The sequence below is a fragment of the Salvia splendens genome, chromosome 9 (assembly GCF_004379255.2).
Source record: "Salvia splendens isolate huo1 chromosome 9, SspV2, whole genome shotgun sequence".
Classification (NCBI taxonomy): Eukaryota; Viridiplantae; Streptophyta; class Magnoliopsida; order Lamiales; family Lamiaceae; genus Salvia; species Salvia splendens.
In genome coordinates this window covers 492,073-510,827 of record NC_056040.1, presented here as the reverse complement: position 1 = coordinate 510,827, position 18,755 = coordinate 492,073, and the positions used below count along the sequence as shown (strand labels likewise).

Below are 18,755 nucleotides of genomic sequence, written 5' to 3'. Positions count from 1 at the left end.
CTTTTGGTCACCTCGGATGACCGCTATCCCTCCTTTAGTAGGGATCTTGATGGTGAGGTGATAAGTGGAGCAAACGGCCCGAACTGTGTTGAGCCAGTCTCTTCCCAGGATGATGTTGTACGGGGACCGAGCTTTCACCACGAAAAACTCAATCATCGTACTGGAGCTAGTAGGCGCTTTCCCCACCGTGATCGGAAGGCTGATAATACCTTCAGGGCGGGTGTCCTCCTGGGCGAAGCTCTTCAGGGGAAGCGGAGCCGGACTGAGCCGAGCTGGGTCCACTTCTAGTTTGTCAAAGCACTCTTTAAAAAGAATGCTAACCGACGCTCCTGTATCCACAAACACCCTGTGGATCAGTTTGTTTGCCACTCCGGCTTGGATGACAATGGCGTCTTGGTGAGGAGAGATGGCCGGGACGGGATCAGCATCCGAGAACGTAATCACTTCGTCCTGCTTCAGCCTTTTATGCGTTGGCTCCTCTCGATTGGAGCCTCTGCGCTCTGACTTTAGGGACGACTTGGTCTTCCCGGCAGGGAGAGCGTCAATAGTCTGGATTACTCCATCATATTGCGGCTCGTCATCGTCTTCGGGATCCGGCTGCCTTTTCGGATCCTGAGGAGCGCAGTTCGCACCACTCTGCTTCTTATTCTTCTTTGGCTGCTTGCTTTGGTATTTTTTCAATGTCCCTGCCTTCACAAGAACATCGATACCTGCAGCCAAGTTTCTGCACTCCTCAGTATCGTGACCGTGGTCTTGATGGTAGGAGCAGTAGCTATCCTGTGGTCGGCGCGCGGCTGATTTCGTCATCCGCTTTGGCTTTTCGAATAGGTCAGAGTGCAGTTCGAAAATTTCCGCTCTCGGCTTGTTCAGCGGTACGAACTGAGCGGGCGGCTTCTCGGGATTGAGACGGGGTCCCAATCTGTCTTGCACCGGAGCCCTTTGAATTCTTTCAAATGGAGTCCGGCGAGGATGCCCCTGATCGCTATGATCGGGCTTCCTTCTGTCTCCTCGGGTCGATGAGCTGTCTAACGACCGTTTGCGACGGTCTGCCTCATCGGCCCGGGAGTATTGGTCCGCAATGTCCCACATTTCCTGAGCTGTCTGCGGACCGCACTCAACGAGCTTCCTGTAGAGAGCTCCGGGCAGGATTCCATTTTGGAATGCCGAGATGACAAGCAGATCGTTGAGATCGTCTACTTGCAGGCATTCCTTGTGGAATCTTGTCATAAAGTCGCTGATTTTTTCGTCGCGACCTTGACGAATGGAGAGCAGCTGAGTCGAAGTGATTCGGGCTTCCGCTTTCTGAAAGAACCTCCTGTGGAAGGCATCCATTAGATCTCGGTAAGATCTGATGCTGCCCTGGGGGAGGCTATCGAACCACCTTCTCGCGTTCCCGATGAGCAGCTCGGGAAACAGCTTGCACATGTGGACCTCGTTGAGACCCTGGTTCGCCATGTTATATTGATAGCGCCCCAAGAAATCGTGAGGGTCCACGAGCCCGTCGTAAGTCATCGACGGAGTTCGGTAGTTCTGTGGTAGGGGAGTTCGGGTGATGTCGTCCGAGAACGGAGTCTTCAGTGATCCGTACACGGCGAATCCGATATCTCGTCGGTATGGAGGAGATTGAATTCTCCTGTGATTCCGGTACCGAGGAGGAACTGGAACATGTTGGGGACGGGGATTCTTTCTCCTGGGAGATGCGACACTACTGCGGTAGTGACTTTCTTGTGCGGAGGGAGAAGGAGAATCCGCCGTTTTCGTCTCCGGCTGCTTTTGGCTTTTTTGCAGGAAGGTTAAGAATTCCTCCTGCTTCGCCGCCAAAAACTGCTTGACAGCCTCATTCAAATCGGGCTGCTGGGAAGACTCAGTGGGACGATTTTTGGAGCGGCTTGTTCCTTCGCCATGAGAACTGGTGGTGGATTTATCCCTAGGCTGTTTTCCAGACCTATGGGATGGATTGGCTTCCTCCTGGTTCTCACGGGCAGGAATACGGGTACTCTGCGATCTGGTATGCATTTTTTGGGTGGAAAAAATGGATCAAAAATTCGCTTTATCACAAATTTTGTTCTCTGGTTCCCACAGACGGCGCCAGTGATGAATCCGCGAATTTCTGATGTTAGTAAATGCTGGTAGAGAATAAAGACTACGACACAATGAATTTACGTGGTTCGATTTACTGAAGTAAATCTACGTCCACGGGAAGAAGGGAGGGCAAGATTGTATTGCTTGATCTGGGATTACAGCTTACAACACAGACTTGCTATATGATATTTTATCTCTAGAGAGCTCTCTCTTCTACCTGATCTAAGTTCTATTTGTACATTGAACTAGGATCGTGGTTTGCAGCCCCACTAACAAGATCGTGGGTGAGCAATAACTGCTCAATAACTGCTTCGTACCACTAAATAGATCGTGGGTATAGTGGAGGTCGTGGAGGCCTTTCATGAGTCCACTAACTCCTAGTTCGGTCGAATGCTGAGACCGAACTGCTGGACTTTACCGATCAGCTCTTGCCGATCTGAGAGGAGAGCTTGACTGGTCGGCTTTTACCGAGCTGTAGGCTGAGTCCGAACTCTTTGGTCGTGCCGAACTCTTTGGTGCCGAACAGATACTCTTTCTTGGGCTCTGGGCTGATGGGCCGTCACTGTTATTGGGCATGCCATTAGGGTTTAGTTCGTACCCCATCAGTATACCAGTAATGATTTATAAATTCCACCCGAATAATAATCAAATTTATTTGTTACATATCATGGAGTATCAAACTAGTAAATAATTCATATATTTATTTATTTATATTCATGATTGCTTGTGCTTTAGTTTCGTAACATTCGACACATTTATTTGAGTCACGTGCATTTGGAAAAATGTTAAATAATGTGATGAATACATATTATTTAAACTCTCATGCATTAAAAGTGTATTAAAAAAACATTAAATGGGACTCTTTAACAAAGAATAAATGCGACAGAGAGTAATCTTTATATTTTTAAGGGGTATATGATAGCTATATGCGACAAGTTACAAGTCCTTTTCTAATTTTAATTGTGTGTTTGGTATTTTATTCGTTCTTTGCTAACAAAGACACTTCTTTTCGGCACAGAGAATAAGAATAATGTGTTAAATGGATACAGAATAAAGTAAGAGAGATGATTACTTTTAACATGGAACAGAGAGAGTACTTAATTAATCTAAGTAAACAACTCAGTGTTATTTTTATGGCCCCACGAAGCCCAACTTGAAGTCTGCTTATTACACACAATTTTGATGGATTAACTAACAATTTGAAAAGTTGAACCAAAATACTTAAACAAAATTACTAAATTGTCCTCCACATTTCCAATTCTCAGTTTGTACATATATAATATTATTGAGGTTATTTAAGTATATATAACTTTTAGCATGATATTATACATATTTTGCACCAAACATACTAATTAAAAATATAAATAGCACAAATCATGATACATAACATGGTCATTTCGTAATTACCCGTAACATGGATAGTCTATCAAATGCAGCCCTAAATAGTACTAACAAACTCTATTATAAAAGAAGGCTAAGAAGCTAGAGCAATATTCATATTTTATACTCCTAGATACAAAGATTATTTAAAAAAAATGGAAGACTAAGAATATAATTTCCTTATAAATATAAAAACAAAATACTACAGTACCAATGACAAACAAAATCCAACCCAGTGACAATAAGGCCTAATTTTATTTCGGCCCAATTCAAAACTCAGCTGTATTCACTGTATAAATTGCTCAAAACCCTAAAGCAATACCTCATAGTTTTCTCGCATAGCGTCGAGACACTAAAGGAGGAGATCCAGCGCCGCCGCATCACCAGGTCTGCCGCCGTTGTTTCTTCATTCCTGCCTGCGTAGATACAATTTCGTTCATGTTCACTGTTGTTTGTTAGCTGAATCTGTATAGATTTTTAACTCAATCCGACATTTACGAAGATTTAATCTACTCGATATGCTAATACAGCTGTTTTGATAAATGTATCGATGGATTATTTCTGCAGTAGTCTCAATTTGATTCCTCTGCGTTCATTTTAGAGAAGTAGCTCTATTGCTAGATATTCTCTATTTTTGTTCAGTTGTTGATGTATATCTGCATAACAGAAGCTTTGCAGTTTGATTAATACTAGAAAATTGTTTATACATTCAATATGTTCGGTTGATTGAAATTTGCTGTGCGAATCTGGAAATTTGGGGAATATGCAGTATTTGTTTTGATGTGCTTACTTCTGAATACTATTCCTTGCATATTTGCAGAAGCTATGGCTGTTCCTTTGTTGAACAAAAAGGTTGTGAAGAAGCGTGTCACCCAGTTTAAGAGGCATCACAGCGACAGATATGCCTGTCTCAAGGTACACTTATTTATTTTTAATTCTATTTGTATTTGTAGATTTTGTAATGCTAAGTTCGTCACAAATCGAATATGACAGAAGAAGGATGATGGGTGCAACTTATTACCTGAAATTTATAGTAGAGTGATGATATTGCCTTGTTTTAGGACTCATTCTGGTGATTATGTTAAGTTGACTGTTGGAGTGAGTAATACCTACATAGATGGGGTCTACAGATTTTTTATGAGTCCATTACTTGATATTTGCAATTTGGTTTAGTCCATAGTTGAATTTGCTCAAAAAGATTAATTTCAGTTTCTTTTGTTTGTATGAAGATGGCCTATTGTCAAACTGTTGTGTTAATTCACTTTGTTTTTTCATGTGATAGACAAACTGGCGCAGGCCCAAGGGTATTGATTCCCGGGTTAGGAGGAAGTTTAAAGGTGTCACATTGATGCCCAATATTGGCTACGGTAGTGACAAGAAAACCCGTCACTATTTGCCGAATGGGTTTAAAAAATTCCTGGTCCACAACGTTAAGGAGCTTGAACTCCTTATGATGCACAACAGGTTCATTTGTTTGTGTGTTATCTCTAATGTTTTACTACTACATTTACTGTTAGATTGATTTTGAGTGCAACTGTGAGTTATAACACGCCACGTTGATCGTTTGTTGCCAGGAAGTACTGTGCTGAGATTGCGCACAATGTCTCGACCAGGAAGAGAAAGGAGATTGTTGAGCGGGCAGCTCAGCTCGATGTTGTAGTCACCAACAAACTGGCAAGGCTGCGCAGCCAGGAAGATGAGTAAGCTGTGTTGCACAGCTCTGCTGCTTATTCCCATTTTTTATGTCAATGTTTTTAGTTGCTAGTATTAAGATTATTGACCGGAGAGTTGAATTATTCGACTTTGTTTTGATTTATGTGATTTGCAATCAAGACATTTTGAACTTCATTTAAACATGCAGTTCATCTTTTTGTTATCTTCAAATGAAGTTCGTTAAAAGTTGCGTGGATTGAAATAATTAAGTTCTCGGAGAATTATGGTCAAAGTCTTGTTTGTTTAAAAGAATATTGTCAGTTCTCGGGACACAAGGTGCCGACCTCTCGAAGCAACAGAGCTTGTGAAGCGAATCAGAGTACATTCTGTAAACATAAAAAAGAAAAATTTTCTGATCTAGTCTACGTTTTGTTCAACTACTATTTAGTAATGTGGAGCACTTTTTAACATAAGTGGTACTCTACATTTTCTCTATTGACAAAATTAAACTTTTATTCAACTCTCATATCTAAACGATAGGCTTCTCAAATCGGGTATCCGATTTTGAATTTTCCAAAATCTAATGATATCTGATTTGAAAATGATTTCGAGCACTGAATACCTGACTTGGGTGTATTTTGATTTTTTTATTTTATTTTTTTATTATTTCATGAGAAAATTAACTATAAACGTTTAGAAATACAGACTTGTAGGTCGAATTTGATACAAACTTGGAGTATTTTAAATTTAAATGGAAAAAACTGCTAGTACGAGAAGAAAAAAATTCATAAGTTATAACATCATCATTTATGCATAATAAACATCATAATTCATGCTTTAATCCTATGACTTAAGAGAGTGAAGGATTTTGGGAGTATATTTAATTATTTAATTTTTTAAATAATAGTAGAATAAATACATAATTTATCAAATTTAAACAAATATTTGAAAAATCGGGTAATTCAGATATACCTGATCGGGTATCGGGTTACGGGTATCGGGTAACCCGATACCCGATACCGAATATCTATTTTGACATCCCTACAGAGTAAGAGCGTCCACTATAATGTGGACGCGGCTATAGCTGCGTTTGGGGCGGAAGCGGGGCGGCTTATAGTGGGAAGGGTGTCCGCCGCGGGGGTGGACGCGGCGGACGAGGAATCGCCGGGTGCGGGGCGAGGACGCGGCGGGGGGGGGGGGGGGTATAGTCGCGCCTATAGTGGGGGACATTATAGCCGCGGCGGTTGCATGCGAATTTTAAATTTTTTTTTACACTTCAATTCACCTATAAATACACCCCACTCCATTCATTATTTTCACACCATTCAAACACAACATCTATACAAATTTCTCTCACTACAATTTGGGGTCGGAAATGAACAATTTGTGGAGAGACAACTGGAATGCTCTGATTCAACAGGTGCAACACCAGGCCGCCCAGGAGGTAGCGGCCCGTTTGGCGGAGGAGGCGGAGGATGCGGAGGATCCGATCCCTCGCACCATTACTCATCGGCGGACAATCCCACGAGATCACGTCGGTGCTCACCAAGGTTTAATGGATGATTACTTCGAGGATAACCCCCGTTATCCACCCGAGGTATTCCGCCGGAGATTCAGGATGTCGCAGCGGCTGTTCAACTATATAGCGACGAATTTGGCGGAGCGTTACCGGTGCTTCACCCTCCGGCGTGATGCGGCTGGCCGGATCGGGCTGTCCACACAACAGAAGTGCACCGCTGCAATCCGACAGCTTGCCTACGCTGGACCAGCGGACATGTTCGATGAATACCTACAGATGGGTGAGACGACTAGCCTCACGGTGCTTAGGCAGTTCTGTAAGGGGATCCGGGAAATTTTCGGTGGGGAGTTTCTATGGAAGCCCAACCCGGATGAGTGTCAGCGCCTACTTGATATGCACGGGTCGGTGCACGGCTTCCCAGGAATGTTAGGAAGCATCGATTGCATGCATTGGGAGTGGAGGAACTGCCCTGTGGCATGGAAAGGCCAGTTCACTACTGGATTCAAAAGCAAACATCCAACGATGATACTGGAAGCCGTTGCGGACTACCGTCTGAAGATCTGGCATGCGTATTTCGGCGTGGCAGGTTCTAACAACGACATCAATGTTCTTCAGTCGTCGCCTCTCTTCAACGAGGAGTGCCGGGGGGAGGGCCAGAAATCAGCTTCGTAGCCAACGGTACGCAGTACAGTAGGGGATACTATTTGGCAGATAGAATATATCCGCGGTGGCCCGTATTCGTGAAGACTGTCCGCCAACTGGTAGGACCGAAGAAACAATATTTTGCGCGCAAACAAGAGAGTGCTAGGAAGGACGTTGAGCGGGCTTTTGGTGTCCTCCAATCGCGGTGGGCTATTATACGGTGTCCGGCACGAGCTTGGCACGAAGATGATGTCGCGAATATTATGTTAGCCTGTATCATATTGCATAATATGATAATAGAAGATGAAGGATTTGCGGCAGAGCGATGGGCGCCGGAAGAGGGTGCAAGTACAAGTCACGGTGTCGCGTCCGCGCCGATCCAGATGGGCGTACCACGGAGCAATGAATATTTGATCCAACGCTTCGCTGATATGCGCAGGACCACATCACATAACACACTGCAGACCGATTTGATTGAAGAAGTGTGGGCACGTAGGGGAGGTAGTGGCGTTGTGTAAACTTGGTAGTGATTTGTACTAGATTCAATGTAGTGTGTGATTTTAATTTTAATTTAGTGTGTAGTTCTAATTTTATTTTTATTTTTATTTTTATTTTTATTTTTATTTTTATTTTTAATTCGTATAGTCGGCTTCTTCTAATCCACTAAGAGCCCGATAAATTTGTTCATAATTACTTGAAATATTATAAAATGAAAGTTGATTATAAAATTTGGGGCTATTGGAGGTGTCCACTATAGTGGCGGACACAAAATTTTGGGACTATGAACAATAAAATTGGGGCTATGAACAAAAACTGGGGCGGAGCTATTGGGCGTGTCCGCCTTATAGTGGACACCCTAAGGAAATGTTAAGTTGGAATAGATGTTGTATAATCTAAACAAAGTTGAGCATCTAGGAAAGGCTATATATTTGAGATGTGTCACACGTCAGATTCATATATTTAATGAACCATATAAATATTAAGACGACTATTGAGTATTGACCAAACTGATACACAAATTTAATTAACTTAAATAGAACATTCTAGAGCTAAATTATTTGTAATACTAACTCAAATCTAATTCCAATTCGGGGGCCGATTTATAGAAAAGATATTTATAAACAAACACATTCATAATCTATTGCAAAATCAGCAAATCTCTGGATCCGCTCATTTTCTCTCTCCTATTCACTCGTTCATGTCGCCAACAATGGCGGCGAAACAAGCCGAGCAGCTGAGGCAAGACGGCAACACGTACTTCAAGAAGGATCGGTTAGGCGCCGCCATTGATGCTTATACCGAGGTAGTTTTTTTTTCTTTCAAACTGATTACCTTTTTTCTCTCTTACGTTCGTGTTGCTGAAGAAGTTCGATTCTCTTTAGGCTATTGCGCTGTGCCCCGATGTGGCGGTGTATTGGACCAATCGCGCTCTCTGTCATCGCAAGCGGAAGTATGTACGACCACTCAACTCGTTTCCGATTTCAATTTGGAGAAGATTTCGTTTCCTATCTCTGTTTGAGATCTATTGTTTTCATTCGTTTTTTTTCTCTCTCGTTATCTGCAGTGACTGGGCGCGTGTGGAGGAGGATTGCAGGAGAGCGATTCAGCTCGATCACTATTCTGTAAAGGTATGGAGTGTAAACACTGTGCGACATTCTTCTAGGTCTTCTTTGTTCATTTGTGATCATCATATTATCTGTGATTTTGCTATTTCTGCTGAGGTTTATGTGAATCATCAAAATTAAATTAGTAATTGTGAAGAAGGAATGTGAAGGAGTGTGTGTATATTGAGAAACAAATGATTAGGCATCATTAATAGTGAAAACCAGCGCCTCGATGGATTCGAGGTTGTAACCTATCTGAAAATGAAGCGAATTGTTGATTGAATTATGAAGGAATACGGCATGAGTTGCAGTAACCATTCAGTTAAAAGAATCTCGGTTCCAATGCTATACGAGTTATTTTCACCTCATACTGCTCCCCCTCCTTAGTATAAATAAGTGGGTAATCGAATGAACCATAAGTGTGGGGAAGGAAAAAAGTTATAGGATTAATAATTGTTTACTCTTCCTAGTCTTAGACACAATCTGATTGGAAGTTGTTGGCAAAGTAGCCTTGAATTCGATGGGTACAGTGATTTTTGTTGTTAGTTCCTGATAAGATGCTGCTGGAGCCTAATCATTTTCGTTTCCTTAAGGCAGAGTGAGGAAAATGTTGATATTTTCTGGGTGGAAAAGGGGACATCGGCGAGGGAGAGGATCCCCTGCTGTGCACAAATCACAGCAGGGCCCTGCTGCCCCTCACAAACAATTTTAAAATATTAAATTTTTATTTTTTTTTATAAAAAAAATAATAATATAAAATGGTGGTGTATGGGGCAGCAGGCCCTGCTGTGATTTTTGCACAGCAGGGGATCCTCTCCCCATCGGCGATCAACTTTATAGGCTTGTTCTGTATAGGGGCGCAGTAGTTATTGAAAACATTGATATTATGTTGTCTTTTAGTTTTCTGAGACTATAGTTAAACATAGTTTCTGACTCTGATAAGTTTTGGATGGTAAAATGTATGTATGTCTGTAACTATGTATGTGCGTATGGTCGTTTCTTATTCTGTTAACATCCAACATACAACAGACATATTTTCTCTTGGCTCTCTTTGGAAGTTACGGAAACCATAACTATTATGAAACTTGTTTGCCTTCATGAATTTTGAATAACTGAACTTTTAACTAGCTTGCAGGTGCTTCCTTTGAAAATATTTGTTCCGTTCAAGCGCGACTCTATTGAAATGTTAGATATGAAGCATTGAGATATTCTTGTGGCTATACTTCTATATTTACCTATCAAAAAACTTTCGAACTATAATTACAACTAATTGTTGATGACTTTTCCTTTTAGGCGCACTATTTGCTCGGTCTTGCTCTGCTGCAAAAGAAAGAATATTCGAAAGGAGTGATTGAGTTGGAGAAGGTATGATGGATTTGCATAAATAAGTGAGAGCTCTCTTTTCCTCGAGGCCCAAGATCTGTATTCATATGTTTGCATGTGATTCGTGTCCACTATTTTGGCTGTGTAAATGTTTTGATCAAGATGAATTGGGGTGACTGCTACGTCATTATGGTTCTTTTATTTGGATCATTGGGCCTTGATTGAAAATGATGTTTGGTTGTTCGTGACGCATGATGTTAGGCGCTGGATCTTGGCAGGGGTGCAAACCCCCAAGGATACATGGTAGAGGAAATATGGCAAGAGCTCGCGAAGGCAAAATACTTGTTATGGGAACAAGAGTCCACCAAGCGTTCTTGGGAGCTTCGGAACTTAAAGTAATTTCCATCTTTTGGTTTCTCTTCTTTGCCGTTCTTAAAATTTTTTCTGCACGTGCTTATGGTATGGCGTGATGTCTGTTTTTTATCCGTGCATTGCTTACTGTGCATAACAGAGAAGCTTGTGAAGCAGCCCTAAGCGATGCTTCTGAAAAAGAAGGTTTCGTCGAAACTCACCTCTCTGCTTTAGATCAAATCAAAGCCTTGAACCTAGTATTTGAGAAAGCTACAGAGAATGATACCCCAACGGAGGTGAGCATCGATGTCTTTGTATGTTCATATGATTACCCGTCTTCTTAAATTTCCATTTATTGTTTTTCAGGTGCCAGACTACCTATGTTGTAAAATCACTCTGGATATTTTGCGTGATCCTGTGATCACTCCGAGTGGGGTGACATACGAAAGAGGAGTGATCCTCGATCACCTCCAGAAGGTGAGTTATCGCGTCTCTGAACTCACATGATCGTAATTTCCATCATAACTCATAAGCATGTGTATGAGTGTGGCTTCCGAATTTTCCATTTGTTAGGTGGGTAAATTTGACCCCATTACCCATGAAACGCTGCATCCGTCTCAGTTGGTACCGAATTTGGCCATAAAAGAAGCCGTGCGAGCATATCTGGAGGCGCACGGCTGGGCCTACCGGATGGACTGAAGCTGGGATCTCCGATATGTTCATGTAAGTATTCGCAGCATCTCTCCAGCAGAACAAGGACAACTTATTCGTGATTTGTGATTTTTTCGAGCGCGTTCGAAAATCGTAAGGTTTATAGAACAGTATGATCATTGCATAACTTACAGTAGGTCCGATTTAATTACTATAGTAGTTAGAAATCTCACATAGGTCTCCAGAAACCGAAATTGTACAGTGTTTTTTTTGTTGCAAACTTTTTGTTTCGAGGCAAAATTCTTGTGGCTAAAGTTTGAATGTCAAATTTGAACCAAGTATTCTAATTTCTTGATTGGGCTTTTGACCCAAATTTAGTCAGCCCTTCATATCTACCCCAATCACAATACATGAATTGGCAAAGCATTGGACCAACTTTTCAGTCTAATAATCTTCTTTAGGCGAAATAATAATAGAGTAATCCACAATATTAGTGTAATTTTAAATTTTATTATGCTTAACATTACTCTTGTAAGCAATGAGAAAAAAATTTAAAAATAAAATCAGGGGCGATATTGTTATTTTCAGATCGTTATGATATTTACTTACTATAAACAAACTAAAGACGGCGTGTTTTTTTAATTTCCTCTACTTGTTCCGAATCAATTTCCGATCACAGAAAGAAGATACTGATGTTTACATTTATGCCTTTTCTGTATATCTCATTCACGAATATAAACTTAATATAATGATAACTTTTTTAGAGAAATAAGGAACCAATTTAGTAGGAGCATTATATTTATTACTGGCAATTATATATGAACTCGAACCTATCTACTACACTGACCTGTAACTCAAAACTCAATTTAAAATAGCATAAAATTTTCTACGCAATTTTCCTTTCAAAAATTTTTTCTACGACTATGATATAGTACGATAAGTTAATTATTATTGATATTACTTTTGCTACCGATTGTTTTTGTTAAACTCAAGTCGCATTCTATTAGCCTATCTTTTGAGAACCAAATGGAATATTTTATCACCTAATTTAATTTTATACTCACGTGGTTGAAACACAACAGTGATGACTCACCACTACACGACCAATAATATCGATGTCGGTGTCACAGTCCCAATGGAAGAACAATAGACACGTGCTACTATTTACGGAGCTAAAAATTATTGTACTACAAAACTTAGTAATTAATTTACGCATTTATCAATCGGTTTCTGAAATTTGCGTTGTTTAAATTTTAAATTTATTGTTATGGTATCGTTCAACGCGTATTTATTTAGCTCATTCCAGCTATAATCAAATAGTGCATGGTTTTATAGTTAGTTGATTATAAACATGAATAGTCATATGAAGGTAATATTACAAATACTTACAACTTGATTATTCTATTTGTTCAAACTAGAATTTCGACGAATCTCAACATAATTGCTCCCTCTATCACATCGTAGTTTAAATCGTATTTATTTTTATAATTCTATTATAGTTGAATTAATTTTCTTTTATGACAAAAAATAATAAATTTAATTTAATTTTTCTTATACTTTTTTTACCTCTTCAATTATTTATTTTGTAATTAATTATGATTTCCTATTTAACTCAACATATTAATTTAAGGGGAAGCGTCTAAACTCCTACTACTATGTTAATAGTAATAATACTAATACTAATACTAATACTAATACTAATACTAATACTAATACTAATACTAATACTAATACTAATACTAATACTAATACTAATATTATTATTATTATAGTCGAAACAGAGAATAAATATATCAATATTTTGAGTATGGATAAAATATTGAGCCGGAGGTGTGACCACGTAGACATTGAATATATTGAAATAAAATATTAGTAGGATTAGTTGTTGGAATAGCAGACAGCATATTTTGCATATCCACCTCTAAAAATTCCAAGATTTATTACCAATGGTCGCACTCGTTGCTTATCACCGATTAACACGTTTCTCCATAATATGCAAACTTATCTCTCTCTCTCTCTCTCCACCTTTAGCACTCACCAAGAGACATGGCCACTATACCTTTATCCCCATCACCCACCCACCCACCCACGCCTCAAACCATCAATTTTATTACCAGTTGCACAAACATCATTCATTTATAGTATTTTTTATTTGTATAATTATTATTATTATTATTATTGAGAGGAACACATTAACATTGATTATCCACGAGGAGTGTTTTGTCTTATATATTCTATTGATGTGATGTAAATGTATACTCCTACTAGTATATGCATTTATCTTATAAGATCAAGGTGAGGCACTTTGGATATGTGGATCAGTATTTTAATAATTACTAACTTTAAGACTACTGTAACACCGCCATGATAAACGCTTCCCTAAAAGTTGGCTATGTCTATATTTATTTTTTAACTAACACAAATCTACAAAGATTGCGCGGAAATAATATCCCAGAATTTAAAATTGAAGCGAAGGAATTTTAATTTATTAAATTAACTTTTTATGAATAATGGAGTATTATTTTTACTAAATTGTATTTATAATATATCATTAAAAAATTGGTTTTAAAAATTTAATATAAATATTCAGTTCAATCTAGAAATAATTATGCAGATATACAACTAATTAACTATTTTTAAATTAATTAATATTTATGTACCAATTTCAAAGAAAAAATTCCCAAGAATCCAACTGTGGAGTACTCTTTATGTACATATTTTATTCACCTTGCTAGTTGTTGTCCCAAAAATTCTGCCTAAAAATATTCATAAATATAGAATTTGTGTCCTAAAAATATCAAAGCAGATTTATTTATCTAAACATTTACTAAAATTACTCTATATTTGCAATAATAGATACTATATGAAAAAAATAAAGATTTAAAAATTAAAACGCCCAATAATCTCCTGCCATGTCAACGGGAACAATCCAAAGAATATGCTTCTAAATAATTAAAAGTAATAGGAATGAATAATGAATAAACACTAATCCTAGGTATTATCCTTTTCCCTCATTTATTTATCCCACTCATATTTATTTATATTTAATCATTAACGGAATATTCCCCGGAGTATTTCCATATTTAATTATTAATTCTCGTGACCTTTCCTTATATAAATACACGACCATGCTATCGATTAAGTCTTCGAGCCAAAACAAATACGCATTTCATCTATTTAAAACAAAGAAAAAAATAATAATGAAATCGAGTTTTATGAGAATGAAGAGAGTGACTGACCCGTTTGACGATAATGCGAAGGCGCGGATCGTCGGCGGCGATATGACCCGACCCGACTACGTCAGCAGCGGCAGCGACCACAGCGCCGAGGCCGATGACGACGACGTCACTTCCTCGAGCCTCTCCGCGCTCTTCTTCGGCTGCGACGCTGTCGAATCGGCGGCGGAGGACTGCGACGGTGCGGATGCGGAGCTCGATCGGGCAATGTGCGATTCGATCTCGGAGAGCGTGGATCTGATCGCGAGGATCGTGGAGAACGAGGCGGATATGTTTCGGAATCAGCTTAGGGTTCAGGTTAGGAGAGCGGCGGAGATATTCGCGTGCCTGAGATCGAACAAGCAGATGATGCGGCGGAATGTGATGGCGTATTTGAGGAACTGCGGCTACAATGCGGCGGTTTGCAAGACGAATTGGCCGAGCTCCGCCGGTCTCAGCGGAGGAAGCTACGAGTTCATCGACGTCGATTCGTCGGCGGTGAGAATGAGATACGTAGTCGATTTAGATTTCGCGGCGGAATTCGCGATCGCGCGGCCGACGAGCTCGTACGAGTGCCTCCTACGGCGATTGCCGCGGATCTACGTCGGAACCGCGGAGGAAATGAGGCAGATCCTGAGAGCGGCGAGCAGCGCCGTGAGGTGCTCGCTGAAGAGCGGAGGTTTGATTCTGCCGCCGTGGAGGAAGCACCGCTTCATGCAGTGCAAGTGGCTGGGACCGTACCGGCGGACGACGAATCTGTTTCCGTCTCCGGCGGCGGAGAATCGCGTCAAGTGCCGCGCCGTTGGGTTTGACGCTGCCGCTAACGGCGGCCTTTTGGTGTTTTCGGCGGCTAGTAGAACGAGATGAATGCTTACAAAATTAACAAAATATAGCTGCATTTTTTTTCACTGTAACGCGGCGGGTGAACGGTGCACTCGTGGCGGCGCAGATTAGCAAATTGTACACGTGTAAATTAGGAGTATTTAATAAATAAAATACAGCATAAAAGAGATCTTTTGGATATATATATATATATTTCGGCATATTAAAAAACAAAGACTGGAGTTATGTTATTTATTTTAATATAAAATGTGAGAAATTACAGTTCAATTCAAATTTCACTACTGGTCATGCTGCTAAGATAATGAGCCATTTGCAAGTAGTGGTATCATGAAAATTGAATTAATTTATTTTACTTCATATTTAATGTCTTTCTTGATAAATATTTTTATACAACACAATCATCTTGCTCAATATACACAATAAATATGTGGTTTATGATCGTCAATCATTACATTATTCACATAATAGAATACCCTCATTTGCCAATTGCCACCGCATGTAGGTAACCATAGGTGGCGTTCGGTTGCCATGACTAATATCATGAGACTATCCATCTAGGATTAAGTTGTGGGATTATTTTAGTTGGAGGGGAGGCTATGACTAATTATCATGAGCCTATCCATCTAGGATTAAGTTGAAGGGTTCAATCTTATGAACCAAACATTATACATATTTAATTATGAGATTTAATCTTGCCAACCAAACACCCCCTATATGTATATGGAGTATTAGCTACCGTCCATAAACTAGTCTATTTTTATTATTTGAGTATATACACATAAAAATGAGTCTATTTTCATTTATAAACATTTTCCCATAATATATTATACTTTAGATATATCAATTTATTTTCTCTTTCTACCACCAAACCCAAATTCTGATAAAAACTGAAAAGAAAATACTAAGTCATTTAGTAGTCCATAATGTAGTAACAAGGGGAGTATAAATATGTAAATCTGAAATATGCATATGAGATAGGGAGTGGGGCAGGGGTACATTGAGTAAGGATAAGGTAATAAAGATAGAAAGGAGGGACAAGTGTGTTAGCTTTTGTCTTTTGATAGTATAATCCTCTATATAAGGGTAACTGACCCCTTTGAATGTCTTCTTCTAGCATTCGGGAGCCAATCACCTCTTCTCACTCTTATATTTTAATATTATCTTATTATAAACATACATTCAATCATCATACTATTTTATTTATTGATTAAACCAAAGTACTGAATGGACCTAAATTTGACAGGTATTGCTCATTGTCGCCATACTTTATTCAGATATGGTCAATAAGGGTGTGATTGGTTGTGTGATAGTGTTTTCATAGGTTTACATTTTAGGTAATTTTTCACAAGTTGGGAGATAGTATTTTTCATATATTCCAGTGTTCGGTAGCATTTTTGAGAATTCAGAAATTGTATATACCTATGTTTGGTAGCAGATATGAGATATGTTCCCACATGATGACAATACTTGTGATGACAATAATACCCTTTTGGGACATGAAATTACCATCCACTCTTCTTCATTCTTCCTGCCAAAAAATTGGCGCCTAAGTTCCTTGAGTTTGGCGCCATCAACAGAAACGTGCTTCCTCTATATAAACATATAGCTGGAATCCCACAACTCACTCACTCCAAATCCATATAAACATTGCAACCTGCTCCTCCACTCGGACGTATCTTTGATCAACCAAACCGCACCTGTCGCGTAGAATCCGACATAAACGCCCAAATGCATTGCGATCCATTCGGAGGTTGCTGATGCAGTCTCTATCAGTTAGACCAAACAGTCTATCCATGTGTCTCACTTGAGCAGGAAGCTTTGACGACATGTTGTAGGTGATAGTTGAGTTCATTATTTCCAATATTCGACGAGGTAATAATTGTCTAGACCATGTTCAAAATTGTGAGCAGGTCTTGTTGTTGTGTCCTCACAATGTCCTCAATCATAATTACAACTGTCTCCGCCTCCTTCATCTTTCGTTGTCTTTCTTTAACCATCTTAAACAAACTAGGAAATAATCACAGCAAAAAAATCTCAAAATAAACCCAAAAATTCCCAAAAATCACACACAATTCTACTTTACAAGATTAAGTATATCTAAATGTTTGGAAAGAAAGAGGCTATATAGAAACACAAATAGACGATTTGCAGCCTAAAAAGAACGAATGGGAGGGGGAGAACTAAGGTTCTTTTTTACCTAAGTGAGTTAATTAAAACAACAGTTATCCTTACTTTAGCTGAAAGATCATAATTGGCTCCAGAGTTCAATCAGCCAACATTGTACAAGAAATGAGTAGTTTCTTCCTCTAAATCCTAACTACTACAATCTTTACTTCTATTGATGAGTTTATCTCTAACAAAATTCAGAGGAGAAGTAGATAGTCTAAAAAAGTGTCAAAGATGGAATCTTTAAAGAAATTCAAGATACATAGTTGTGGTTATGAATGAAAATGCAACAAAGGCACGAAATTCAAACTCAATTCACCAAATATCATTCCATATTTACCTAACAAGTAAAAAAACAAGTAGCTAGAGAGAGAGAGATGAGGGGGACACCTGGAATGCAGTGGGGGTGGTGGGAGCAATGAGAGATTGGAGAAGAGAAGTCCACAGACACAATTCTACAACTTTACAATCTGAGCAATTCTTGCACTTGGCTAAAAACATACAACAAAATTCCATTATAAACACTACTCCAAGGATGCAGAAGAAAATTCGAGGTATTGAATTTGGGGCGAAATTTCGCAGTCAAGGATGCAGAAGTAACTGTCGCGAAAAGTTGAAATCGCGACCGACAATCACCAACAGACTCACAAACAAAAGTGTACAATATTACAATCTGACCAATTCTTGCAAAATTCACAGAAAAACCCACAAAATTCCATTATAAACACTATTTCAAACATCAATACTCATTATAATAATTCATATCGAAGCACATGACCGCCGACAAGGCTCATAACACAAAAATTTTCAGTATTGAATTTGGGTGAAATTTTCGAACTCAAAAAAGGTGCAGAAGTACCTGTCTCGAAAAGTTGAAATCGCTGCCGGCAATGCGTCTTCTTCGTGTCGCGGGGTTGCAGTTGGAGAGGTAGGGTGTTGCAGTTGGAGAGGTTTGAGGGCAAATTTGGGAGAAATCGTTGATTAGAGATTTCTGAGAAAGAGAGATAAACTTTATACCACCAAATTCTGCCGACAAGATTTTCCCTTCAACACCGATAATTATCTCCACTCCTATGAAACCCGGTGATTTTATACCGGGTCACCCGATAGTTTTCATAGCTACCAAAGATAGGAAAATGAGCACAAACAGTAACCTTTTCCCACTTTCCCACCCTATTATTGCCTTTTTCACAGGTACCATTCAAGCCCTAAAGGTTACGCCAAGTTGCCTCTGGAATTCAAAGATTATTTGTGAAGGGTCGTTATGATATTCGAACTAATTTAGGTAATTAAATCATAACTTTGTTTCAAGTTGAAATAAAAAAT

General features: G+C 39.3%; 3 protein-coding genes and 1 long non-coding RNA gene across 5 annotated transcripts; 3 read left to right on the top strand and 1 right to left on the bottom strand.

The window, feature by feature from the left end:
* Positions 1-3,717: 3,717 nt before the first annotated feature.
* Positions 3,718-5,338, top strand: LOC121746507 (60S ribosomal protein L32-1-like). Its single transcript, XM_042140375.1, has 4 exons — positions 3,718-3,849; positions 4,283-4,377; positions 4,745-4,926; positions 5,037-5,338. Exons 2-4 carry the CDS (start codon positions 4,288-4,290, stop codon positions 5,164-5,166), a joined length of 402 nt encoding a protein of 133 aa, XP_041996309.1. The 5' UTR covers positions 3,718-3,849; positions 4,283-4,287; the 3' UTR covers positions 5,167-5,338.
* A 3,051-nt stretch (positions 5,339-8,389) lies between these two features.
* Positions 8,390-11,582, top strand: LOC121748733 (E3 ubiquitin-protein ligase CHIP-like). 2 transcript variants are annotated; one of them, XM_042143224.1, is made up of 8 exons: positions 8,390-8,579; positions 8,659-8,726; positions 8,841-8,904; positions 10,174-10,245; positions 10,465-10,598; positions 10,715-10,850; positions 10,921-11,031; positions 11,128-11,582. In XM_042143224.1, exons 1-8 carry the CDS (start codon positions 8,475-8,477, stop codon positions 11,251-11,253), a joined length of 816 nt encoding a protein of 271 aa, XP_041999158.1. In that variant the 5' UTR covers positions 8,390-8,474; the 3' UTR covers positions 11,254-11,582. The 2 variants fall into 2 exon arrangements, with proteins under 2 accessions (XP_041999158.1, XP_041999159.1); XM_042143225.1 differs by having other exon boundaries at positions 8,434-8,579; positions 8,659-8,730.
* A 2,844-nt stretch (positions 11,583-14,426) lies between these two features.
* LOC121748049 lies at positions 14,427-15,287 on the top strand. Its single transcript, XM_042142266.1, has one exon. It carries the CDS (start codon positions 14,427-14,429, stop codon positions 15,285-15,287), a length of 861 nt encoding a protein of 286 aa, XP_041998200.1.
* A 1,311-nt stretch (positions 15,288-16,598) lies between these two features.
* On the bottom strand, positions 16,599-18,682 carry LOC121749571. Its single transcript, XR_006039640.1, has 3 exons — positions 18,289-18,682; positions 17,820-17,920; positions 16,599-17,270 (listed from the first exon to the last, which is right to left on the bottom strand). It is a non-coding gene; the product is annotated as an uncharacterized LOC121749571 (long non-coding RNA).
* Positions 18,683-18,755: the final 73 nt, after the last annotated feature.

Excerpts from the sequence above, each read along its gene's own strand:
- LOC121748049 (XM_042142266.1), top strand. The coding sequence starts at position 14,427 with ATGAAGAGAGTGACTGACCCGTTTGACGATAATGCGAAGGCGCGGATC.
- LOC121746507 (XM_042140375.1), top strand. The coding sequence starts at position 4,288 with ATGGCTGTTCCTTTGTTGAACAAAAAGGTTGTGAAGAAGCGTGTCACC. Across the intron at positions 4,378-4,744 it reads ACAGATATGCCTGTCTCAAG|ACAAACTGGCGCAGGCCCAA; the intron begins GTACACTTATTT and ends TTCATGTGATAG. Across the intron at positions 4,927-5,036 it reads CTCCTTATGATGCACAACAG|GAAGTACTGTGCTGAGATTG; the intron begins GTTCATTTGTTT and ends GTTTGTTGCCAG.
- LOC121748733 (XM_042143224.1), top strand. The coding sequence starts at position 8,475 with ATGTCGCCAACAATGGCGGCGAAACAAGCCGAGCAGCTGAGGCAAGAC. Across the intron at positions 8,727-8,840 it reads CTCTGTCATCGCAAGCGGAA|TGACTGGGCGCGTGTGGAGG; the intron begins GTATGTACGACC and ends CGTTATCTGCAG. Across the intron at positions 8,905-10,173 it reads TCGATCACTATTCTGTAAAG|GCGCACTATTTGCTCGGTCT; the intron begins GTATGGAGTGTA and ends TTTTCCTTTTAG.